General features: G+C 41.8%; 2 protein-coding genes across 8 annotated transcripts in view; one reads left to right on the forward strand and one right to left on the reverse strand.

Annotated features, from left to right (window-relative positions):
* TMEM130 (transmembrane protein 130) overlaps positions 1-18192 on the reverse strand; it is a 50324-nt gene extending 32132 nt beyond the window's left edge. Inside the window, exon 1 of the mRNA XM_039491141.1 lies at positions 18177-18192. The gene's annotated coding sequence lies outside the window, so the exon portion shown is untranslated. The remainder of the gene's footprint in view (positions 1-18176) is intronic.
* The window catches only part of LOC120373158 (transformation/transcription domain associated protein), a 151852-nt gene that overhangs the window by 11304 nt on the left and 114566 nt on the right, over positions 1-25982 (forward strand). For all 7 annotated transcript variants that reach the window (XM_039491135.1, XM_039491137.1, XM_039491134.1 and 4 more), the window contains exons 9-21: positions 3670-3795; positions 7174-7251; positions 7491-7579; positions 9191-9287; positions 9697-9835; positions 14276-14354; positions 16062-16296; positions 18074-18389; positions 18502-18599; positions 19607-19801; positions 20708-20899; positions 22970-23135; positions 25000-25256. In XM_039491135.1, the coding sequence (XP_039347069.1) occupies positions 3670-3795; positions 7174-7251; positions 7491-7579; positions 9191-9287; positions 9697-9835; positions 14276-14354; positions 16062-16296; positions 18074-18389; positions 18502-18599; positions 19607-19801; positions 20708-20899; positions 22970-23135; positions 25000-25256 (2067 nt within the window). The remainder of the gene's footprint in view (positions 1-3669; positions 3796-7173; positions 7252-7490; positions 7580-9190; positions 9288-9696; positions 9836-14275; positions 14355-16061; positions 16297-18073; positions 18390-18501; positions 18600-19606; positions 19802-20707; positions 20900-22969; positions 23136-24999; positions 25257-25982) is intronic.

Below are 25982 nucleotides of genomic sequence, written 5' to 3' on the forward strand. Positions count from 1 at the left end.
TTGGTTTCCAGACAAGGCCTCAAGATCAATTGAGACATGTCTGATCTCACACCTACTCAGTTCACAAAATTTATATGGGCGGTGCTGGACTTCACAATAGCAAGAGCATACATTCCTAAACACAGACTTTTTTCATGAGTCATCTCATTTCATACCTGCAATCTCATCTGAGAACCTCAATAAGATTCTGCCTCCATTTACTGGGTCATATGGCAGCTTTACTTATGTGACTCCATAAGTCCTCTGATCTTTTCAGAGTTGGTTAAGAACAGTTTATCAGCCAGTCAAATACAACATGGACTTGCCTGTTGGAGTGCCAGTGTCTCTGCTTTGGTGGACAGACCCTTAAAAATCTGCTAGGGAATTATGTTTCATCCACCGCCCCCTTAAAAAAAAAACCAACTCTTGTGATGGATGCATTCAAACGATGCTGGGGTGCACATGTGGACTTCCTCTGAATACAGGGCAAGTGATCATGAGTAGAGTCTGTTACACATAAATGTACTGGAGCTGAGGGCCATTCATCTAGCCTGGAAGGCATTTCTGCTTCTCTTTCTGGGCACTACCACTCAAAGCTGTTGCATTGTCCGTCAAGATATGTGTTGTATGGAGAGTCCAGGGGGAGTGCGATCATGACACTTCTGTCAGGAAGTGATACACCTATGAGACTGGTGTATCCTACAAAAGATCATCCTAGTAGCTCTGTCTTTCAAGTACCCAGAATTATTTGGCAGATCATCTAAGCAGAAAGAGCTCCATCACAATTCATGTGTGAGTGGGAGCTGAAAGACTTCTAAATCAAGTATTGCTAAACAGAGTTCCCTATTTGCTGGATCTGTTTGCTCCCAGTGTGAACACAAAGTCTCCAGTGTTCTCTTCCCAAAGAGGAGTGAGTTCAAGATCTATGGTAGATGTATTTCTGATTTGGTAGGAGAAAAACCTGCTAAAATGTTTCTCTCTATTTCATTATTTCCCAAAGTCCTTAGAAAGATCTTATCAGGACAAAGCCAAGGTGGTAATGATAGTTCCAGCCTGGGTGCATCAGTTCTGGTATTCTCACATGATGCACCTATCAATTAGGCCACTTCTGCTACTAAACCTCCCAGATGTCATTCTGCAGAACCAAGGCCTGGTGCTGCAAACCGACCTGGCTTCTCTACATGTGACTAGCTGACTAAGTTCTGTAGATAGTGGCTGTACAAGAGCTTTTGATCCAGAGCAATAAGGCCTCTGAGAAGCATGTTTCAAGCTTAAAAAGTTGTTTCTTTTGTGGTCCATTGAAACACATTCAGTCCTTGGGTTTTTCTATTCCAGCTCTTTTGGACTATTTGCCATTGAAACACTTGACTCATTAGAGTTAATCTATAGTCCCATGTGACCGCTATATCAGCATATCCCCCATCTGTTGAGGGTCATTAAAAGGTGATTTCAGATTTTTCATATAAAGCAATTTATACACTTAACTGTAGTTTTTCCTAAATCTCCTGTGCAGGCTAACCTCCACACACTTATAATTCTGTAGTATAGACCAGGTCTATCTGTCTAAGTTGCCTTTCATCGACCTAATTATGTCTGTGTCTACGCTACGGCTTTGCTCCCGCTGATATAAGTGCCATACTACAGCGACATAACTCCCTTCACGAGAGGCTTATGTTGGTGTAGTTAGGGTGATGCAAACACTGCATTACATACATGGGCTGTTGGCTGTCTTGTCAATTTGATGGCAGGAGAGCTGGGTGACTGGATCCCACTCCTGGCTGGGAACCTTGGCTGTCTTGTCAATTTCAGGGCTCCTTGTGGCTTTTGGTGATAAGTCTACAGTGCCGGTTGTTTTCTCTGAAAGACTCTTAGGTGGGTTACAGACTGTATTTAAATTTCCTATACATTAAACAAATGACCCCTTCTCAAGGTAGAAATGCTCTACTAGTTCTCAGTCAGCTTCTGTTTCTTGTTTCAGGGGAGACTATTTCTGAGATTTATAAGATTGCTAAATGTATGCACAGAACTCCAATTAGCTATCTTTGCTCCATTGTGGCAGCTTTGAGATCAGATGCCCAGTTTGGTAGGGCTCTCCTACAGTCACTTTTAGGTAGGACTCCTGTCACCAGCCTCCTTGAAAGGTAACTGCTACTTAATTACCTGCAGTGGGATCTGTATGGACAAATGCATGAAGAAGAAAGAGAGATGGTTACTTGCCTCACAGTAACTGGAGTCCTTGAAAATGGTTTTTGTCCACATGGATCTAATGATCTACCCTCCTTCCCACTCATGTGGAGTCCTTCCCTGCTTATTCTGTATTAGGGCTTGGCTACACTTGAAAGTTGCAGCGCTGGGAGTTACAGCGCTGGTCATGCAGCTGTGCAGGAACAGCACTGGTGTGTGGCCACACTCACAGCTACCAGCGCTGGTGTGTGGCCACATTTACAGCATTTCCAGCACTGTTGGGAGTGCTGCATTATGGGCAGCTATCCCAGCATTCAAGTGGCAACAACTTCAAAAGAGGGGGGTGGAGGGTGGTGTACTGTGACAGGGAGTGGGGAAGATGGAGAGAGTGGATTTTTGGAGCCAACACTGTGTGTTAGCTTCCTGGATTGAAAAATCACAAAATGTTCGAACCCTTAGTCTTAATTGCAAACAGCCTGCATCCAACGCTGTTTCTCTGTCAAGCAAACATTCACTCCCTGCCTCTCATTTGATCGTTCACAGCCAGGTACAGATAGCTCCTGTTTGCTGTGATCAGTGTTTGTTTTTTTAGATAAGCAGTTCAACGGAGCTCCGATGGAGTTCACAACAAAACAAAGAGAGGCTGCATAACAAAACAAAGAGAGTAATTTAGTTAAAAGCATTCTGGGATATCTCCTTATTCCCTGGAGGCCAATAAAAGCGCTGGTGTGTGTCCACACTTGATGAGCAGCGCTGGATCACCAGCGCTGCAATCATTACACCCCAATCTGACCAGGTGTACAGCCAGCGCTGCAGCCAGGGAGTTGCAGCGCTGGATGTGCCTTGCAGGTGTGGACGGTTACTAATTGCAGCGCTGGAAAGCCTCTACCAGCGCTGCAACTTGCAAGTGTAGCCAAGCCCTTAGTGAAAGAACTCCATTATTTATATTCTTTGGGGAATGCAAAGGTGTATCCAGCAAATGTTCAGTCCCAGTAGACACTTGTGGTTCAAAGTTTGTGGGCTCACAGCTACAATGGGATCCATATGCACAAAAGCACCCTGAAGAACTCCAGAAAGGAAAGTGAGCTCTTTTCTGAAGAATTCAGTAGTAGTAAAAATACTTTCCTCATGGATTGTATTTTCTAAATGGACAACCTACCCAATTCTCAATTACTGAAGGACAGTCTCCACTTATTGTTCTATTTTGCTTTCCACAACCACATCTCTGTACAACTTTTCATGAGTGATGTACCTTAGTATTCGGAATCTAATATCTAAACTGTATTGTTAAATGTATTCACCTAAATTTGAGTTATTGCTGATTATGTACTCTATGTATCATACGACTTCAAAAATAAACTTTGTATTTGTGGATAATCTAAGAACTATACCCAGATGTGTATACACTTTTCTCAACCTATGTATTATATAATTTTTTTAACATTAGCTTTAATAAAATTTAAATCTGTTTCTCTTCTTTAAAACTTCTGCTTTGTGTGTCTGTAGAATCGATACTTTGAGAATCCTCAGGTGATCCCAGAGAATACTGTTCCTTCCCCAGAAATGGTTGGTATGATTACAACAATTGTGGTGAAAGTAAATCCTGAACGGGATGACAGTGAAACAAGAACAGTGAGTATTTTGACTAGGTGACCTCAAATACTGAGTACCTGTAAAATTGGCCATATGTTAAAGATGAAAATCTTATGGAAAACAACTAAAAAGGCATGTCCACCCTTTCAAACTTATTAGCCATAGAGGTAGGAACAGAAGATACTCCTTTTACAATGGGGATACTGCATAATTTAGACTGCAGCCAACTCCCAATGACGTTAACAGAAACTCCCATTGACTTGATGTGGAGTTGGATCAGACCCTGAGTAAGTTGTGACCTCACATGTTGGAGGGGTGGGGGAAAAAAAAAAAAGCCTATTAACTCTGTCTTTCTGTGGTAGGGTTTACCTGATCTGGCTTTGGGCTCTGCTGCTACCCTCAGTTTCCCTTTCCTCCCCAGTCAATCATACTTCACACTGTTAGTGTTTTCTCAAAAAATTCTCCCCTTGTGGGAGTGTGATTTATTACCACAAAGTTCAAAACAGCCCACACCTTTCACCCAGCTCACCTAGCTGGCTCTTGCTCCTAGCAGGCTTCTTTTCTGGGCCTTCTATCTAGGAGTTCTGGAGAGTTACTCAGCTTTGGACACCTCACTGACCCTTTCCAGGTAGTGTTCCTTGTTTTTTGATGGGTTCCTCCAGAGTCTGTTCTCCCTGAATGATCACAGGCTGCTCTTATCTTTCCAAGCAGGCCTGATTCTTAGGGCATGGCTACACTTGCAGATGTAGGGCGCTTTGAGTTAAACCAGCCTTTGTAGAGCACTGTAGGGAAAGCGCTGCAATCTGTCCACACTGACAGCAGCAAGCGCACTGGCATGGCCACATTAGCAGCTCTTGCAATGGCCACAGAGAGCAGTGCATTGTGGTAGCTATCCCAGCATGCAACTGGCTGCAATGTGCTTTTCAAATGGGAGGGGGGAGGGGAGTGTGACAGGGAGTGTGTTGTGTGTGGGGGGGAGAGAGTGGGTTTTGGGGGGCTGAGAGCATGTCAGCATGCTGTCTTGTAAGTTCAAACAGCAGCAGGACCCTCTCTACCCCCACTCCTCTCTCTCTCACACAGTATTCCACAGTAATGGTTGCTTTGTCTCGGAGCAGATAAGCATGCTGGCTGTCAGAAATGGAGCTTTCAAAGGGCATAGCTGCATTCTTGCAGGGATTCTAAAACAATGACAAGAGTGGCCACTTGACTTAATTATGGGACGTTTCCGGAGGCTGATCAGAATGCAGTAATGCAACACCTCGTTCACACTGACACCTGGGCGTTTCAGCCAGTGCGCGCCAAGCGTTAATCTTCTCTCCGAGGTGGAGTACCAGGAGTGCTCTAGCCCTGGAGTCAGAGCGCTCTACGTGCCTTGCCAGTGTGGAACGGGTAGTGAGCTCATAGACTTAAGGTTAGAAGGGACCATTGTGGTCATCTAGTCTGACCTCCTGCACAATGCAGGCCACAGAATCTCACCCACCCACACCTGTAAGAAACCCCTAACCTGTGTCTGAGTTATTGAAGTCCTCAAATCGTGGTTTAAAGACCTCAAGGTACAGAGAATCCTCCAGCAAGTGACCCGTGCCCCACACTGCAGAGGAAGGTGAAAAACCTCCAGGGCCTCTGCCAATCTTCCCTGGAGGAAAATTCCTTCCTGACCCCAAATATGGCGATCAGTTAAACCCTGAGCATGTGGGCAAGACTCACCAGCCAGTACCCAGGAAAGAATTCTCTGTAGTAACTCGGATCCCACCCCATCTCATCACAGACCACTGGGCATATTTATCTGCTAATAATCAAAGATCAATTAATTGCCAAAATTAGGCTATCCCATCATACTATCCCCTCCATAAACTTACCAAGTTTAGTCTTGAAGCCAGATCTGTTTTTTGCCCCCACGACTCCCCTTGGAAGGCAGTTCCAGAATTCACTCCTAATGCTTAGAAACCTTCGTCTAATTTCAAGTCTAAACTTCGTAGTGTCTAGTTTGTATCCATTTGTTCTTGTGTCCACATTGGTACTAAGCTTAAATAATTCCTCTCCCTCCCTGATACTTATCCCTCTGATATATTTATAAAGAGCAATCATATCTCCCCTCAGCCTTCTTTTGGTTAGGCTAAACAAGCCAAGCTCTTTCAGTCGCCTTTCATAAGACAGGTTTTCCATTCCTCGGATCATCCTAGTAGCCCTTCTCTGTACCTGTTCCAGTTTAAATTCATCCTTCTTAAACATGGGAGACCAGAACTGCACACAGTATTCCAGATGAGGTCTCACCAGTGCCTTGTATAACGGTACTAACATCTCCTTATCTTTACTGGAAATACCTCGCCCGATGCATCCTAAAACCGCCTTAGCTTTTTTAACGGCCATATCACATTGGTGGCTCACAGTCATCCTGTGATCAACGAATGCTCTAAGGTCCTTCTCCTCCTCTGTTACTTCCAACTGATGTGCCCCCAATTTAGAATCAAAATTCTTGTTATTAATCCCTAAATGCATGACCTTGCACTTTTCACTATTTAATTTCATCCTATTACTGTTACTCCAGTTTACAAGGTCATCCAGATCTTCCTGTATCATATCCCAGTCCTTCTTTGAGTTAGCAATATCTCCCAGCTTTGTGTCATCCACAAACATTATTAGCACATTCCCACTTTTTGTGCCAAGGTCAGTAATAAAAAGATTAAATAAGATTGGTCCCAAAACCGATCCCTGAGGAACTGTGCTAGTAACCGCCTTCCAGCCTGACAGTTCACCTTTCAGTATGACCCATTGTGGTCTGCCCTTTAGCCAGTTCCTTATCCACTTTTCAATTTTCATATTGATCCCTATCTTTTCCAATTTAACTAATAATTCCCCATATGGAACCGTATCAAATGCCTTACTGAAATCGAGGTAAATTAGATCCACTGTGCTCTAACTCACAAGTGTAGCCAAGCCCTTAGTCACATGCTCTGTGTCACATGACTATTGTAGTCATTCCCTCCACCATGGAGATTGGTGCAGTTGAGCCCCAACCCCTTAAAGAGAGAGTTTGCAGGTGGCACCATCTCTAATGTCTAAGTCTATGTCTTGAATTACCCCCAAAGTAGCAGGTATATTGAAAAATATTCTGTTAAAAATGTGTGTGACTCACTCCTCTTGCTGTTGGAGTTGTACTTATCAAAGCTACATTTTAAATGTAAATATAGTTACAGATCAAGAAATGTCTGCATAGAATTTTTATTTATCCAAAGAAGAAAACTTCCATATGATATCATGCGCTCTGAAATTAAGTATTGTTTACCCTGAATGTTTAATTATTAAAAGGAATGATAAATAATTTACATGTTTTTATGGAGGGATTAATTATCAGGTTTTTTTTAGTACTTTTCTTTTGAAAAAGAATGAAAATTTTAAAATATTTTTACCTTTCAGCATTCTATAATTCCCAGAGGGTCTCTCTCCTTGAAAGTGTTGGCTGAGCTTCCCATTATTGTTGTTCTAATGTATCAGGTTAGTACAGTATCTTGCATATGAATATTTTATTATTGCCTGTTTATATAGTCTGTGTATTGTGTCTAGGTCATTAGTTAAAACGGATGTAAGATCTTGTGGCAAAATCCACCACCACAATGATGATGATGATGCATTCAGATTAGTTTTTTTCCTGATGTGCTCTCTAATAATTTGCTGAGCACAAATGTGAAATGTGGGTATTGGATTTTGTTTTCAAGTTTGTTATTTCTTTTTAGCTCTACAAACTGAACATTCATAATGTGGTCGCTGAATTTGTGCCCTTGATCATGAACACGATTATAATACAGGTTTCCTCGCAAGCCAGGTAAGACTATCTTAACAAACAATTTCAGTTGAATCTGGGTCATATTGGTAATAGATCTAAGTATGACTCATGCTCTGTAGGTCCCCCCACCCCACAAACTAGAAATAACACAAGAACCAGGGGCAAGCCAATGAAATAAATAGCAGCAGGTTTAAAGCAAACGTAAGAGTACTTTTTTCACATCATGCACAATCAACCTGTGGAACTCATTGCCAGAGGTTACTGAGAAGGCTAAAAATTTAACTGGGTTCAAAAAAAGAATTAGAAAAGTTCTGAAGGATAGGTCCATCAGTGGCTGTTGGCCAAGATGGTCAGGGACGTAACCCCTATGCTCTCTGCTTTCCTAAGCTTGGCTGCCAGAAGCTGGGACTGAACAACAGGGGATGGATCAGTTGATAAATTGCCCTGTTCTGTTCATTCCCTCTGAAGCATCTGGACGAGCCACGGTCAGAAGACAGGATACTGGGCTAGCTGGACCATTGGTCTGACCCTGTGTGGCCATTCTTATGTTCGTAGTTTACTAATAGCTAAACTTGCCATTTAAAAATGATCCAAAATCTTAAAAGATAAATTTATCTTAAAGCACATCTGTTTGCCTTTGGTTGCTTGCAACTACAATAAATCTTGGCTACTTTTGACTTAATTATCCTGGCTCTCAGGAAATTGAGTCTTCGAATATTTCTATTCCAGGTCACTAGACTGAATCTGTCCCAGTTCACTAGTGACCCAGACTGTCATTAGAACTGTCTCAGTTCATTTAAGTGGACATCTAACAGCATTACAACAATTGCTATTGCAGTGGGCAGTGTTTGCCAGGCCCCATATTTACTAGGATACCACACTCATGGAATCTCCATCCTGCCACAAAACTAGTGTTCTTGCTCTTCTTGGACCCGTGAGAGCCTCCGATCTAGGCAGAGCATTGATATTCTGCCTGTTGGTTACTACTCTGTCTGCGTCAGAGAGAGAGAGAGAGAGAGAGAGCGCGCGCCTGATGAGCAGCCAGTGGTTCTGGAAGGGGAAGCAGGAAGAGACAGTCTATCCCGGTCTTCCCAATTCCTTGAAGTGAGCGATTGCTCGAAAGGCAGAGAGGTAGGGAGAGCGTTCTTGACCTGAGGGAAAGTGGCGGTGACCCCTGGAGGAGGAGGTACAGAGTCATGTATTCTCTGTCAGCATACCATCTTGGAATTCTGTAGAAAGCCAGAAACTACATGGTGGGCTGAAACGCAGTAGAAAGCGCTCACATTCTGAGGGCTTTCAATATCAATTTTAATAAGTTAAAACCTTCAAATGCTTATCAAGCTATTACAGAATTTCCAGTATGCCACAGCATATGTAGGGCCTTGATTATTTAACACCTTTCTGCCTGAGAGGGTAAGCATCGAATGGGCAAGGAGCCGGAAATGTTAATGGTGGGTCCTTCCCTACTAGATTTAGGCCCCTTCAGGGCAAAGGAGGGAAGGTTTGAGAGCCCAAGTATGCTCTACTTTGGGTAATTTGACTATACAGCAAACTGAAGCCCTTTTTGGCACTATATTCATGACCTCTAAACTCATTTCAAAAAGAGAGGAAGAACAAAATAAGCATAACACTTGTTCAATTCAATTTCAGGCAACACAAACTTTACAATAAGGAGCTGTACGCTGACTTTATTGCTGCCCAGATTAAAACATTATCATTTTTGGCCTACATTATAAGAATATACCAGGTAGGTTATGCTAAAGATGGTTGCTGTTATAAGTAATGTGAGTTCTGTTGCAGGGAAGCAGCAAGAGGAGGATGATGAGTGGCACAGCATGCATCAGGGATTAGAGAGGGAGGAGACTTGTGTAGCAAGTTTAGAGTTACAGGTTTGTTCTATTAGTGAAAGATTTATTTAAAAAAAAAAAAATCAGATTCAAGTCTGCAGACAAACCTTCCAGCTAAAGAAAAGGTGTATAGAACAGTTGTCTACTGAACTTCATTTTTTTACAGGCAGAATTTTTAAAGAGAAAAAAAATTTCTGAATTTCTGCCAGATGGAACTATAGATAACTACCAATACAGAAAACTGAAAACAAAACAATTGTTTAAAACAATCTGCATTGCAAATATAACTTGAGCATATTTACTTTACAGGATTTGGTGGCTAAGTATTCTCAGCAAATGGTAAAAGGAATGTTGCAGTTACTGTCCAATTGTCCAGCGGAAACTGCACATCTCCGAAAGGAGCTTCTAATAGCTGCGAAGCACATTCTTACCACAGACTTGAGGAGCCGTATGTATTTTTTTTTTTTTAAAACATGGGTAGAAACTGTAAATGTCTCAGATCCACTCTGTCTGCTTGATGCTTTGTTTTTATTATGTATTATTATAATAATACCATTGGTAGTGATTATAAAATTGCTTAAATTGGGCTGTATTGGATTTTTGAGTTCTTTGGGTCAGGTTATTGGGAAAATTGTCAACCAAGTTGTTCCTTAACATCTTTGCTCTCAGGCAAGGGAGCTTGTCATATGTCCTAAAGTGGGATGGAGAACTGAGCAAGGTGCCCTGACAGCTTGTTTGCTTTTTTTTTTAAACCTGTGCGTTGCCAAGGTGCTACTATATACTGATACACACCTAGACCCTAATCCTACAACCACTGATGTGCATGATTGAAATAAAGCACATGAGTAGTCCATTGACATCAGTGGGAATAGTCACTCAACTACAAAGTGATCTTGCTTGGCTAATTCGGCTCAGTTTTTGTCTCCAGACAGAAGACCTCTTTCAGTCTGAACTAATGTAGGTTCTTCAGTAGATTTGTTCTTCATTCTTTTCTTTTGGCAGGATTGTCAAGTTTTAGAGTAGCCTGGCTCTCAGTTTCAACGTTTTATTTTTCCATCTCTTCCCCCCCCCCCCCCCCATCCCTAAAACAGTCTGTGGGGATGGGTGGAGTAACTCACCATGTGTGCTAACAAGGGTCCACTGCTTCAGGTGCTAGAGCTGGGCTAGGGAGGTACAGAGGAATTAGTACACAATGTTTTCTTTAGGTTTTCCAGGGTTTTGAGTTTAGTATTGTAGTCACACTTAAAACTGTGTTTATTTTGGATGCCACATGTTTGCAAGGGATTCCTTATACTTCAAATGGGACCTAATGTGGGAATCAGTAATATATCTGAGTGGAAGAAATTTTCAAAGTGCAACCCCCATGCTGATTGACAGGTCATATAGTACTTGCCATTATGATTCGCTCCCCCCCCCCTCCTTTTTTTTTTTTGAGCTTAATGTTCTGAGGGGCGGGCAGGGGAGAGAAAAGAGGTCCTTTTTCTCCACTGCTGCCACAGTAAATGCAATATTAATCAATTTAAAAGAAAAGGGCAAAACTTTGTGTGCATGCAAATCTCAGGCAAAGGTTTTAAAAACTGACATCAAAATGTAATTTTATTAATGGTGCTTAAAATTAAAACGCAAATTAGAGTCCATGCACATTTTAAAGGTTTATATCCCTGTTGATGCTGCTTGTTTTGAATTGCAAGTGGCATTTTTCTTTCAAAAGATTAAAACGATATAAATTAGATTGAAAATTCGAAGTTCCTGGAATTTCATATAATTTTGTACTTGTTAAATCTTTGATATGTCATATTCATTAACTAGCCATTAGCAGAATCCCCTTAATGGTATGTTCTGTGTAATCTAATTTACCTAATTGTTTTTTATGCAAATTAAAAGAAATTAGGGTAGAGACACAACCAAAGATTTATGTTAAGAATGGGGCTTCCATACTGGATATTTTAATTGTGGATGGTCAAAATTTCTCTGCTTGTGTTGACTAATAAGACTTGTGGTTTCCTCTCTTTGTTCAGCTAAATGTCTTGACAAGTTGATCTCTTGAGCAAGAGGGCCCTCATCAAGCACAATTCCTTCTCCATCCCCTTCCTTTACTCAGATCTTCAGTTTTCTCCGCTATTATGCTGCGAGCAGTCATGAACTTAATTCTTTTTTCCCCACATCTGTCTTCTGCTTCTGTGGTATTCCCTATGTATACTAATTTCAGCTCCACATTTGAAATTCTTATTCATGGCTTCATCTCTTCTCACAATAGTAGGTAATTGATTGTAAAGACCTGATATTGTGGAAAAAACTTTAGATTTGCTAATAATGCTTTCTTCCTTTTCTGGCCCCCTCCTAAATCTGAGTTCTCTAGCAACAGTGCTGATGCTTGCCTTTACTCCTAGTCATCCTCCGTGCACTTGCAAGCACATCACCAAACAAACTCTACTGGCTCCCTGTTCATTTTGAGAATCCATGGAAAGTTGCCCTTCTTAGTTTTAAATATGTTTCACGCATTCCAACCTAATGGAGATTGCATCTCTCTTTCTACTTCACTCTCTAGTCCCTCTTCTTGTCTAGCAGTCGACTTCTCTGTCTCGTAGCATAATGTAGATGCTGTGCATGAGCAAGTCTTCTCCACAATTCCCGTCATCAGCAGTATCCAGATAGTACTCCTGGGGGAATTCTGCGCATGTGCAGAATTTATGTCCCTCACAGATTTCTTTGCTTCCCTGCAGAAAAGTGACTTTCTGACAGGGAAACCATGGGCGGTTATGTGACCATCCCCACCACTATATTTTTCGGGTGCCTGGGGCAGCTGGCAGAGAGGTAAATCACTGTGGGGCAGGAGGCGGGACTGGGGAAGACCCGGCTGGTGGCTCCTACCCTGCGCTTGGCTCAGCTGCTAGTCTCTGCTAGGATGGGGAGGATAGGACTACTTCTTCCCCTGCAAGGCATCCAGGGCTGAGTCAGGCTCCCTCATCCAGATTTCTCCCCAGCTGCAGGAATCTCTGCAAACTCCCCCCCCCCCCCCCTTCCTGCACCCATCACCCTTCAGCTGCAGAAGAAGGGATCCCTGTACAAGGAGCTGCTCCCCCATCTGCCCAAGCCCTGTGCATCCAGACCCCCTCGTACCCAGTTTCTTCCACCAAGCCTCACCCTTCCTAGCACCTGGTCTTTGGCAACCTTCACTGGGCTGGTTCAGTTCTGCCTCCAGTGAGCTGTCCATGGTCCTGCTGCTCAGCCAGCCTGGCACCTGGTCCTCCCTCTTCAAGCTCCAGGCAGGAACTGAACTTCTCTGCTCTGCTACTTGTCTTATATAGGGCCCTTTTGGCCCCAGATTGGCTGCTCTATCAGCTTCCCGATTGGCTGCTCCTCTGCAGCCACTCTAAGGTGCCTGGAGGACCTTGTTCTGCTCTATTCTGGGGCAGGGTGATTCAGGGCCATGAGGCCTCCTGCAGGGGACCTCCAGACCTAGTCCACCCTGCCACAAATAGGTTTTAGGAAAACTTAGTAAGAGCTTTTGGCCTTAATATAAGTTGATAACATCTCTCATATATTATGAAATTACTTTTTGGGGATTCACACCTCACCCTTAACGTTACTTTATTTTTTTGTTATGTAGAACTGGAATTGTTTTTTATTATACCAATTTTGTGGCTTTGAGTACATGCTAAAGCAGGGGTTGGCAACCTTTCAGAAGTGGTGTGCCAAATTCACTGTAGTTTAAGGTTTTGCGTGCCAGTAATATATTTTAACATTTGTAGAAGGTCTCTCTCTCTCTGTCTATATTATATAAACTATTGTTGTATTTAAAGTAAATAAGGTTTTAAAATATTATTTAAGAAGCTTCATTTAAGATCTGCATTTTAATTTTATTTTATCAGTTTAGTGTGATCCTTGTCTGGGGTCCCAGCCACTGGCCCTGCTCAGCCCGCTGCCGGTCTGGGGTTCCATTCACTCAGCCAGCAGGGGGCTGAGTGGCTCAGTCCGCTGCCAGTCTGGGGGGCTGGCAGCACTCAGCCTGCTGCCGGTCTGAGGTTCTGGTTGCTGGCCCCTTGCCAGTCGGGATCCCATCCGCCAGCCCCGCTCAACCTCCTGCCGGCCTGGGTGAGCAGAACCCCGGGCTGAGGGGGGCTGGCGGCCGGGATCCCGGCTGGCAGGAGCTGGCGGACGGAACCCCAGACCGGCAGCAGGCTGAGCAGGGCCAGCAGCTGGACCCCAGACCGGCAGCAGGCTGAGCAGGGCTGGTGGCTGGAACCCCAGACAAGGATCCCAGGCCCTGCTCAGCCCACTGTCGGTCTGGGCTTAGCAGGGCTAGTGGCCGGGACCCCAGACCGGCAGCGGGCTGAGCCGCTCAGCCCGCTGCCAGTCTGGGGTTCCGTCCGCCAGCTTCTTCCAGCCGGGATCCCGGCCGCTGGCCCCCTTCAGCCAGCGCTACCAGCCTGGGGTTCTTCTCACCCAGGCCGGCAGGAGGCTGAGCGGGGCCAGCAGCCGGAACCCCAGACTGGCAGCAGGCTGAGTGCTGCCAGCACCCTGCTGAGTGCTGCTGGCACCCCAGACGGGCAGCGGACTGAGCCACTCAGCCCACCGCTGCGTGCCATCAAAAATCAGCTCGCATGCTACCTTTTGGCATGCGTGCCGTAGGTTGCCGACCCCTGTGCTAAAGTATACCATTTAGGGAGAAAATTAGTGCAAAGTTCCTAAAGTTAAGTAAACATACTTTCTATCATTATGATATTGCTTTTTGTGTGCTTGAAAAAAGACTTGCATAATAAATTCAATGTAGTCTGGCTGTGGTTAAGTACATTAGTTACTTGATGCAATGCTTAATTACTTTTTGTTTTGTTTACTTCTTTTCTTGGTGATATATGTAGTGGTTTTTTTTTTTTTTGTATTATAGAATTTATTCCATGCATGGACAAGCTATTTGACGAATCTATACTAATTGGCTCTGGATACACAGCTCGAGAGACACTGAGGTATGAGATTAAATTTGTGGTATCTGTCTGATTGCTTGTCAGTAGAGCGTTTTAATGGTATTTATATTTAGTGTTTACTGAATATACAGAGTTCTAAATCATTCATTCCATTATATTTAAGTATTGCGTGTGCTTAAGAAAAGACTTGTAATTTGTATTTAATGCTGTGCAGTATTTAAACATAATCCTAATAATAAAGAGCAACAAACTGCATAAACCCCAAATCCTGTTCTTGGTACAGAGTTTAAGATTTTAAATCACTAGCTGAACACGTGAGCTTAAAATTCTCAATAAATAATTGTAAAAATAAATGGAATATGTGTATCTACTAGGATCTCAGTTGAGAGAGATGTGTGGTTTTTTAGGACTTCTTACTGGACAATCACAGAAACCTGGATTTTAGGTCCTGTTAAGTAAACGAGGAATTAATTTTAAAATATTATTTTTAAATTCAGTTAAGATGGACATATGTTTCCTCAATGACTTAGGCTCATAAACAGTTTTTAAATTACTTAAAAAGCATTTCATTTTTCTAAAATTTATCAGATTTTTAGTCATCCAAGTTTTTAATTTTTTTTTGTAAGTTAATGCATCGGTATTAGTACTTTAATCTGAGTAAATATTTCTGCATATGCACAGTAGGATACACATACAGTCCAATTGCCAGATGACAAGCACAATTTTCAAATGAGGCTGCAACCCCTGCTTTTATTAAAATACAAGCTTATATTTGCATACTTAATGGCATTTTGCATGTAGTAATGGAGATTTTATTGCCACAACAGATGTGTGGTAAATTTTTCCTAGCATCGTCATTGTGTGCTGCCTTAAATGTGTCCCCACGTGCTAATTGCGTACAAAATAAAAATTTGCATTTTCTTAAAATTTTTGAGCCCGGGAATTACAAAAGTTTCCGAAACAGCTAACCAGTAACACTTTAAAAGTTAGCTGTTTTTAGGAAAACAGAATATAACATTAAACCAAGCTATTTGTTGTAGAAGAGGGCATGTGCTGGGGACATACTGGGAGGGGGAGAAGAAAAACGGGAGGGAACATCCTCCCCCCCCAACACCAGCTCTGCCCCCCCCAACATCCCCTCCAACATCCCAGACCTGCTCCCCAACCAAACATCTCCCCCAAACTCCCAGTTCCGCACCCCCAACCGACTATCGCTCAAACCCCCAGCTCTGTCCCCATAAAAGAACATTCCCCTGACCCCAGCTCTGTGCCCCACTGAACATCCCCCCCCCCCAAACTCCAGCTCTGCTCCCCCACTGATTCCCCCCGAACTCCCGCTCCAAACAGCCCCCAACCCTCAGCAGTCCCACGATCCCCAGCATCAGCTGTCTTCCCCAACCCCAGCCTGGCTCTGACCCCAGATCCTCCCGGGCTGCCCTCCTCCCCTTGCTCCTGGGCTCCAAGCTCTGCTGCCAAGCCGGGTTCCGGGCCCCTCCCCGGGTGTCCGCCCCTATAGTAAAGTACACAGGAAATGTATACAGGAAATAATTTATAATAATTTGTATACAGGAAATAATCAAATACATTATATTTAGAGTTAAATGTGAATGTATAAATAAATCTCTTACAATTTGAATTTTAATATTTAAAAATAGTTCTGAATGTAGTAACAATTAATGATATCTGAGTAGCAGCATACTATAACTGTATAATCAATGTGATGCCTTTTAATTCCTTTTTTATCCATAGGCCTCTTGCATATAGTACACTGGCAGATTTGGTACATCACGTCCGTCAGCATCTACCACTCAATGATCTCTCCCTTGCTGTTCAGTTATTTGCCAAGAACATTGATGATGAGTCATTACCTAGCAGTATCCAGACTATGTCTTGCAAGCTTCTTCTAAACTTGGTAGACTGTATCCGTTCCAAAAGTGAACAAGAAAATGGAAATGGCAGAGATATTCTTATGAGGATGTTAGAGGTACTGATTTGGTTGAGAAGTTTAACATTGGAATGATGTATAAATTATCATCCACTCTCTTAATCTTTATTACTGTATTGCCAAATGCTTCTTAATACTCTCTCCCATCCACCCCCATGGGATGGAGAACATATAGGAGTAGCTGGACTGAAATACACTATCTAGTCTTTTGTGTTGCCTTGAGCAGTGTCCAGGTCCAGATAATTCAAAGGGAGGATTTTAAAACTTGTGCAATACCTTAACCTGAAGGGAAATTCCTTTCCGTCCCCAGCTGGTGTTCAGCTTATGTTCGACAGCTGGAAAATTGAATTGCGATTTAGTTGGAGGTTCTCAGCATCCTCTTTTAGAGTATTGGGTGTCCCCATTCCTTTCTGATTAATAAACACTGTCTTTAGGTTCCCTTGTTATAAGGCCCATCTTTCCAGCTGAATATCGGATGGGAGTTCCTAAAGAATCTGTCATCACATCTCCTTTACGTTCTGGGAGCTTTGCTGTGTTAAACTGAGCACCCATTACCTTTCAAGTGTGAAGCATGCTTCCTCTGTAGAACCGTGTTTACACTGAGGTTTGTGTGACTATCTCCCACTGCTGTGCTAGTGTCAGTGAAGCTCTAACTGCTAGTTGCAGTCAGAGTGTTAAAGTAGAAAGGCCTCCAGCACTTCTACCACCATGTGATCTGGACGTTCTCTGAGCAGTATTTATACAACATGGTTAGTTTAACAGCTGGAGACTTTCACAAAGACCTCAGGGTGAATATGGCCTTGGTAGTGCAGTCTTGAGGTATGAGAGCAGCCCTGAGAATCAAAGCCAGGTCAGTCTCATAGCAGTTCAAGGCTGTGGCCTCATATTCTTTGTCTCCTGGGCAGGCAGGCCCAGAGATTTTGGATCCCTGAAGATTTTGGTTTTTCTCCCTTCCCCATCTTTCTAATCTGTTTATAATGACAGTTTATATCATGGCTCTAGCTGCCTGGGGAGGGGGTGAAGAAGGGTGAGGAGAGGGCTAGGTTGGATATGGCTGCTTTGAAATTTAGTCGTCACCACTCCTGAACTATATCCTAGCAGACTAACATGAATTACTGCTTAGGCTAGGCTGGGTTTTAGTCTAAAGTTGGCAGTTTTTCATGGATAGCAAGACATGCTTTTGCTCAAAACACAAAGTAGCTCTGACCCTATATATGAAGATTCTTTAATATTAGATGGTATTGTGGTGCAGTGTAGAGGACTGGCAGTGTCTGCGTTCCAGGTATCCTGTGATTTTGCCCATTTATCAAACTGGAAGTTAAAATTTAGAAAAATAATCAATAAAATTAATTGAAAGAAGGTGAGAAATATGAGGCAAGGGAGAATAGTATGGAATTGTATGTATTTATGGAAGCAGTTAAACCGTGGAAACTAGGAGATCTGCAAGTATTACTGTAGGATTGCTTATGACTTTTCTAATTTTTGTTTGAAAAATCTAGTTCTCTGAGGTTAGACAGATCAGGAAAGTAACTATAATGAGATCAGATCTCAGTTGGGGGGCTTAATTAGTCTTCAAGTATTTTTTACTTTTTGGAATGTGTTAAGGTAAATCAAATATCGTTAGTCCATTTAGAAGAGAATTTTAGCAGTGATTACTTGAATTATTTTGGGGATATTTGATATTTCTGAGATCTTGAGTGTAATTTTTATTAACCCAGCTGTCTTGGTCTGAAGAAGTTTTACCCTAAAGTTAATATACTAGTAACAATCTTCAAAATTAATTCAATCTCCCTTTGTTTTTTCTCTCCTGCCTCAGGTTTTTGTTTTGAAATTTCATACCATAGCACGGTACCAGCTTTCTGTCATTTTTAAAAAGTGTAAGCCACAGTCTGAACTTGGTGCAGCTGAAGCTGCTTTACCTGGAGTGCCGACAGGAGCAAATGCAGCTCCTGTTCCATCCCTTGCCCCTGCCACTCCTGTGACACCAGCACCTGTGTTTGAAAAACAAGGGGAAAAAGAGAAAGAAGATAAGCAGACGTTCCAGGTCACAGATTGCCGAAGCTTGGTAAAAACTTTGGTCTGTGGTGTCAAGACAATTACATGGGGCATAACATCATGCAAAGCACCTGGTGGTAATACTACACAATATTTAATTACATCCACTTTTAATTTTGCACTTTATAACATAAAATCAAATTCTGTTTGTAATAGACGTAAACTGTGCTTATTCCTTCCTTCTTCCAGAAGCACAGTTCATTCCTAACAAACAGTTGCAGCCAAAGGAGACACAGATCTATATAAAGTTGGTGAAATATGCAATGCAAGCTTTGGATATTTATCAGGTATGTAGTCTGGCCAGGGCATAATTCTGTGTCACTTTTATACACACAAGCTCTGCATACTATGTGTTGTTAATAGAGAATATTTTTGATCCGTGTATGAAAATGAAGTCCATGGGGCTATATTTATATACCTGGGTTCTGGTTTTTTTGTTTTGTTTTTTTTTTGTATGTTTGGAATTTATGATGTTGGAAATGCTTCTGCTATAGAATTTTCATTAATTTAAAGACTGACAAAGTGCTTGGTGGTCTGTGAGAGAAAAGTGTGTATTTTGTAAACAAATATTCTATGGTCCGTGTTATGTTGGAGGTCATACTCTAGAACAGGAGTCAGCAACCTTTCAGAAGTGGTGTTTTGAATCTTCATTTATTCACTCTAATTTGAGGTTTCGCATGCCAATAATACATGTTTTTAGAAGGTCTCTTTCTCTAAGTATATAATATATAACTAAACTATTGTTGTATGTAAAGTAAATAAGGCTTTTAAAATGTTTAAGAAGCGTCATTTAAAATTAAATTAAAATGCAGAGGCCCCCCCACTGCCCCCCCTCAGACCAGTGGCCAGGAACCAGGCCGTGTGAGTGCCACTGAAAGTCAGCTTGCATGCCGCCTTCGGCACATGTGCCATAGGTTGCCTGCCCCTGCTCTAGAATGTATGAAATAAATACAATCCTGCCTTCAAAAATTCATGAAGGGATTCACTTACATATTTTAGTTAGACATATGGTAGTTTAATGGGAGACTTAGTCTGAAATTATATAATATCACATTATATTTGAGCAATCTGTCTCCTCCCACTCTTGACTTGGTGATTTTTAATTTCATAATTGTGCTTAAAGCGTCAAATTTTGATGTATTTTCTGAAAGCTTCCTAGAGCTGGGGCATTGTTATCTTGCATATAAGGCATTGTGTACCAACTGGCATTCTAAATAGATATTTTGAGAATAATAAGGAAATTGTTCATGTTGTGACAGCATTACTTAACTGTATATTAACTTTGCTGCATTAGGTCCAAATAGCAGGAAATGGCCAGACATATATTCGAGTTGCAAACTGTCAGACAGTCAGGATGAAAGAGGAAAAGGAGGTCCTGGAGCATTTTGCTGGTGTCTTCACAATGATGAATCCTTTGACTTTTAAAGAAATCTTTCAAACTACTGTTCCTTATCTGGTGGAAAGAATCTCAAAAAACTATGCCCTTCAGGTAGATGGCTTTACTTTATATAACAGTGAGGCATAGCTGTTTTTGCTCTAAATCAGACTTCATTTTTGTATTTAATTCAGAAAATTGAAATGAACTTTTAAGGTATTTCTACAGCCAGTCAAGATTGAAATAATATAAATATTCTGGAAAGATGGATTTTATTTTCTACAGTTATTGCTGTGTAGGTAAAATTTAAACCGTGTAACTTGAAATGCTTAAATTTAAGTTAACAGTGAAGGTATTGGTGGACTGTGTTGTTCACGTGCTGAATGGAGTGGGTTTTTGAGTTGTACAGAAAGTAGTAACCTAGAGCAACCAGGGGTCCGGGAGTAGGTTTCAGGTGTCCGCTAAGGAGGCCAGCATTAGACTCACTGGGGCCCAGGGCAGAAAGCCGAAGCCTCACTGCATGGGTCTGAAGCCCAGGGCCCTGAGGCTGAAGTGAAGTCTGAGCAATGGAGCTTTGCAGGGGGGCCCTGTGGCACCCGGGGAATTGCCCTGCTTGCTACTTCCTAATGCTGCCCCTGGCTTTTATATGCAGAAAAGCAGTTGTGGCATAGGTAAACTGTGGAGTTTTTATAGCATGGGGCAGGCCTCAGAAAAAACAAGGTTGAGAACCCCTAACCTAGAGGTCTCATCTACTGTCCTTCAGTATTAATTCCCTTAGACTGCAATGTGATTTTAATACTTGTGCAATAACTATAGGAGCTGTGCCAGTGAAGTGAAAAGTTTGATATGTTGCACAGGAAACACGATAATTTACCCTTTGTGGATAATTTAACTGAGTCACTGGTGGTGGAACAGCAACAGCAGTGACTACTTTTTTTTTTTTTAAATGGATATAATTTGACTTTTCCTGTGTTCCTTTCATAATGGAATTAGTATTGCCCTATCTGCTTCTTTTGACAGATTGTTGCTAATTCCTTTTTGGCAAACCTGACCACCTCTGCCCTTTTTGCTACAATTCTGGTGGAGTATCTTCTAGATCGGCTGCCAGAAATGGGCTCGAATGTGGAGCTGTCCAATCTGTATCTCAAGCTGTTCAAACTAGTCTTCGGCTCTGTTTCACTATTTGCAGCTGAAAATGAGCAAATGCTGAAGGTAAAGTTCATTTTGACCAAGGAGAGGAAAATATTCCAATTTGTTTTTTTCGTTTTTCTTCACTGTTTTTAGCAATAAAATGCCTTTCCTGAAATGACCATTTTAACGTTTGAAAAATGTTCTTTGTTTTCAAACAACCCACCCCCCCAAAACAAACAAACAAAACCCCAACAACAACAAAAAAACCTCCATTAATGACAGGGATCCAGCATGCAGAGAGCAGAAGATAGCCTAGTTGTAAGAAATATTTTTCATGAATGACTGTCTCATATTGGGAACTCTGAAGTGAAGTGGAAAATTCTAAGTCTTTATGATTGAGTATATGAGTTGTCTGCTTAGGAGTCCCATAAAGTTTTCCCTGGTTGAATAACTTTCTTGCCAGGCTGTGTATCTTACTGTATCTTTATCCTTTATCGCTGTAGCCACAATAAAAAATTCAAATCACTTTTCTCTCTTTTAATAATAAGCCTTCTACAGTATTTTGTAATGCTTAATTGTAGCCTTTATTATGACACAGCTTCAGTGAGAGGAGTATGTTTGTGCAAGTAATGCCATTGAAGTCTGGATTGGAAAACAAAATTTGTTTTTAAAATTGTTCCTGTGACAAGTATTGTCTAAGCTGCCTCATTAAAATTATCTTAGCAATGTGGTGGTTTCTGTACTTAAAAGCACAAAAGTAAAGTGTTTTCTTAGAACCACTTACTGTGTATATAGGCAAAAAAGGCATCAAATCTTAGTGTAACCCTGTTTTGCCTGCTCCTCCTCCCATTCCCTCTCCCCCCAAAAAGAGTGAAGTATCCAACATAAACAACTTTATACTGGTAGATATTTAGTTTGAGGGTTCACTATAAAAGGACTGGTTGAGTGCTGTCTAGATAGAGCAGTTTAGTCTTACATATGGATTACTAATTTAACTTGCTTCTCTGTAAGGCAACAGTCATCTGAAACTATATGCATGTAATGTGCTAAGTTTCCCCTCACCTGTCATCCAAATCAAGGTCACTTAAATTTTATAAACTGCAAATCCAATTTAAATGGTATGATTTACTGCCTTCACAGTTCCATGCTTCTGTTATATTTTTGTTTCAACAGAATTGATGGTGGCCTTGAGTAGACAATTTAATTGAATGATGAAAGCTATTCACAGCAGTTGTGTAGCAGAGTACAGGGCTTTCAGATGTTAATAAAAGCTATAATTATTTCACTATTCATACCTAGGATGAGACAGTCCTGATATCTCCTTGCAATTTTTAATAGTTTCCACAAGCAGTTAGTGTCCTGTATTCTAAGATGACCTTAACCAGAATTGTAAATTTCTAATTGCAGAGATTTAAAAAAAAAATATGGAGTGCTTTTAAAAATTAGTGAATTTAGTGCTAATGAAAATGAAGGCTTTAATGATAAAGCTAGACCTAGAGCAAGAGGGTGCTGTACAAATTCTCCGCTCATTTACCTCTGATATTACTGCTAGTCCATCCTTAAGGTTCTTTGGAGCACAGGTTGCCAATTATGTCAGATTCAGTGTTTTGTTTTGTACTTTGTTTTGTACGGCAGGATAAGTGAGCAAACTCTCTCTTTCATTTGTGACTAATGTGAACCCATGTCTCCAATGGTTGAGAATGATACATTTCTTAGCTCTGATTCAGATAATCTTTCTATATTTTTAATGTTTAACCTTTAGCAGCCTCTCTGTTAAGCTTGTGTTTCTGCTGCTCACCTATATCAAGGAAGGTTATTTCATTTAGAATAGTGGTTCTCAAACTTTTGTACTGGTGACCTCTTTCATACAGCAAGCCTTTGAGCATGACCCCTCCTCCCCCTTATAAATTAAAAATAAAAAAGGTGTTTTTAACACTGCTATAAATGCACGAGGCGGAGCAGGGTTTGGAGTGGGGGCTGACACCTTGCGACCCCCCCAAGTAATAACTTCATGACCCCCTGAGAGTCACGACCCCCAGTTTGAGAACCCCTGATCTAGAGGATTGACAGCAAATAACTTTGTATCCTGTTGAACTTTTAAACAGTGATGATGAAATGGATGCTTTAATCTTGAAGCTTTTCTTTTTATAGCCACATTTGCACAAGATAGTGAACAGCTCTATGGAACTTGCACAGACTGCCAAGGAGCCATACAACTATTTCCTTCTACTTAGAGCACTGTTCAGATCTATTGGAGGAGGCAGTCATGATCTCCTGTATCAAGAGTTCTTGCCACTGTTACCAAACTTATTGCAAGGTCAGAACAAATAACTTACCCTATTTCCGATTAAGTGTTGAAAATACAGTTCTATTACTGGGTAAAAGTGTTTTATGGATATCACACATGGTGACTCTTGGCAATTGACATGTATTTTAAATATCTGACTAGCTTATTTCCTCTTGCTATTCACTGCCTCCGTCTCCAGGGTTCTGGCTACCTCAGCTCCTGCTGTTCAGTCTTTCTGCCTCCCGTCGCGAGTTCTGGTATGCTTGTTCTTGTTAGCATGGAGTACTGAGGAGTAAGAGTGGGGTAGGAGAAGCAATGTGGCCAGAACCATGGCAATTTGGAGAGACAGGTACAAAGAAAAACTGCCTCTTCTCAGATTTAAAAAAATAATGGTGACGGAGTCTAAAGACAAACTAATTTAACAAAATTAGATTGGCTATAAGGGTATGCATGACTGAAAAGATAGCAGCAGAAGTATTAATGCTGAGCAGGGGACCAAGCAGAACCACTGAGATTTGGAGAGAGGTAATCAATATCAGGAAAGTGAAATCCTGTGGTACCCATCCTCAGCTAGGAAACTTTATTTTCCATTTAGTTAACAAATATATGTAAGCTACGTATAACCGGTCTGTACATAGAGTGCATTGGGGAAAATATATATACCCAAATAGAGTTACTACCTGGGGCTTATGGAATATATGCCATAAAAGCTTTTTTTGGTGGGAGGGTTAGGGCGTAGTATACATATTTATTTTGTGGACACAATAAAAGTTCTTGAAAATATTTACTGCATTTTTTTAGTTTATCTTTACTAGAAGGTCAAAATCTTAAATTAAACCACTCAGGTTAGCATGTGCTTTTTTTTTTTAAATGTACTTGCTGAACATATGAATTCTTCCAGCATCCTCATTGTCTGAAGGCTAGAATTAGCCAGATTAGACCAGTGTACTAAAAGGTTATTTCATTATGTTAAATGTGCATTTTACTGTGCTTGCATACACATGTACACTCTTTTCATAGTATTTGCAGTCTGTTTTCTATTACATAATAGTTATCTTTGGACCTACATATGTATAGGAATAACAGACTTTTAGTTAGGGAATAGATATAGAGAAGCACCTTTACCAAATGCATTAAATGTAGAAACCTTAAGGCACACTGAATGTGACTGGAAAAATACTGGTTGTTTCAGACCAGGAGTGGGTAAACTTTTTGGCCCGAGGGCCACATCTGGGTATGGAAATTATATGGCGGGCCACGAATGCTCACAAACTTGAGGTTTGGGGTGCAGGAGGGGGTGAGGGCTTCAGCTGGGAGTGTGGGCTCTTGGGTGGGGCTGGGTTTGGGGGTGCAGGAGGGTGCTCTGGGCTCAGAGCAAAGGGTTTGGAGGGTGGGAGGGGGATCAAGGCAGGGGCAGGGGGTTGGGGCACGAGAGGAGGTCGGGGTGCAGGCTCTGGGTGGCGCTTACCTCCAGCAGCTCCCAGAAGCAGTGGCATGTCCCCCCTCTGGCTCCTACACAGGTGTGGTCAGGCAGCTCTGCATGCTGCCCCATCTGCGGGCGCTGCCCCTGCAGTTCCCATTGGCTGCAGTTCCTGACCAATGGGAGCTGCGGGAGCAGCATGCAGAGCACCGTGGCTGCCCCTGTGCATAGGAGCCAGAGGCGGGACATGCTGCTGCTTTCAGGAACTGCGCGCAGTGGGCCAGGCTCCTGACCCCACTCCCCGGCTGGAGCGCCAGAGCAGGACAAGTTCCAGACCCCACTCCCTGGCGGGAGCTAGAGAACCAGATTAAAACTTCTGGAGGGCCCCCAGGCCATTGGTTGCCCGCTCCTGTTTTAGACCATATTATTATGGTATCTGTTTTTAAAAATATGTAACCTCCATTTTTTTTTCAGGACTTAATATGTTGCAAAGTGGCCTGCACAAGCAGCATATGAAAGATCTGTTTGTAGAACTCTGTCTCACTGTACCAGTTCGATTGAGCTCCCTCCTTCCTTATCTGCCAATGTTGATGGATCCTTTGGTGTCAGCTCTAAATGGATCTCAGACCCTGGTTAGCCAAGGTTTGAGAACTCTTGAATTGTGTGTGGATAATTTACAGCCAGACTTCCTGTATGATCATATTCAGCCAGTTCGAGCGGAGCTTATGCAGGTGAATATGTAGTTTTTACTAAAACCACTAGGTGTCATTGATCACTTAAATATCCCTAAACCTTTGCTTTGAAATTTAGTATTGCTGAATCTCAGGGTGGTCTGTGTTCTGAGAACCCTTCCCATTAGGTCTGTACAAAGTAGATGCAGAACTTTCAAGCTGGGTGATGCACATACGAAAAGCTTTAAATTAAACGAGGCTAGGACATAACATTTTGGTAGGTCTTCCCCCTATATTTGTTCTTAAAAAAAAATAAAAATAAAAAATAAAATTGAAAGCCAAGAATTGAGATTCTGTAGCAAGGTGGCAAGTACAATAACATTAATAGATACAGAAGATGATAAAGTTTAGGTAATGGACTGGAAAAGAACTAATTACTTTTGTGTTATCTGCTCTTTTAAAACCATGTAGTATGTAGATTTGAGGCATGATTTACTTCTTAAAGAGGAACAAAGAATCCTGTGGCACCTTATAGACTAACAGACGTTCTGCAGCATGAGCTTTCGTGGGTGAATACCCACTTCTTCAGATGCAATACCCACTTCTTAAAGAGGGTTTGGATGACTTCAGGGTTTTCATATATTTAGATGGAGGATTATCTTGAAATGCTACATCATGTTTAAATTTGTCCATTTCCTCTAAAATGGGATGTTCTTCATCACATGCATAAAAAGCTGACTATACCTTGCACTCCAAACATAGCATTTACTTTTCAAGCCCTGTGTA

Source organism: Mauremys reevesii, linkage group 10 (assembly GCF_016161935.1).
Source record: "Mauremys reevesii isolate NIE-2019 linkage group 10, ASM1616193v1, whole genome shotgun sequence".
NCBI lineage: Eukaryota > Metazoa > Chordata > Testudines > Geoemydidae > Mauremys > Mauremys reevesii.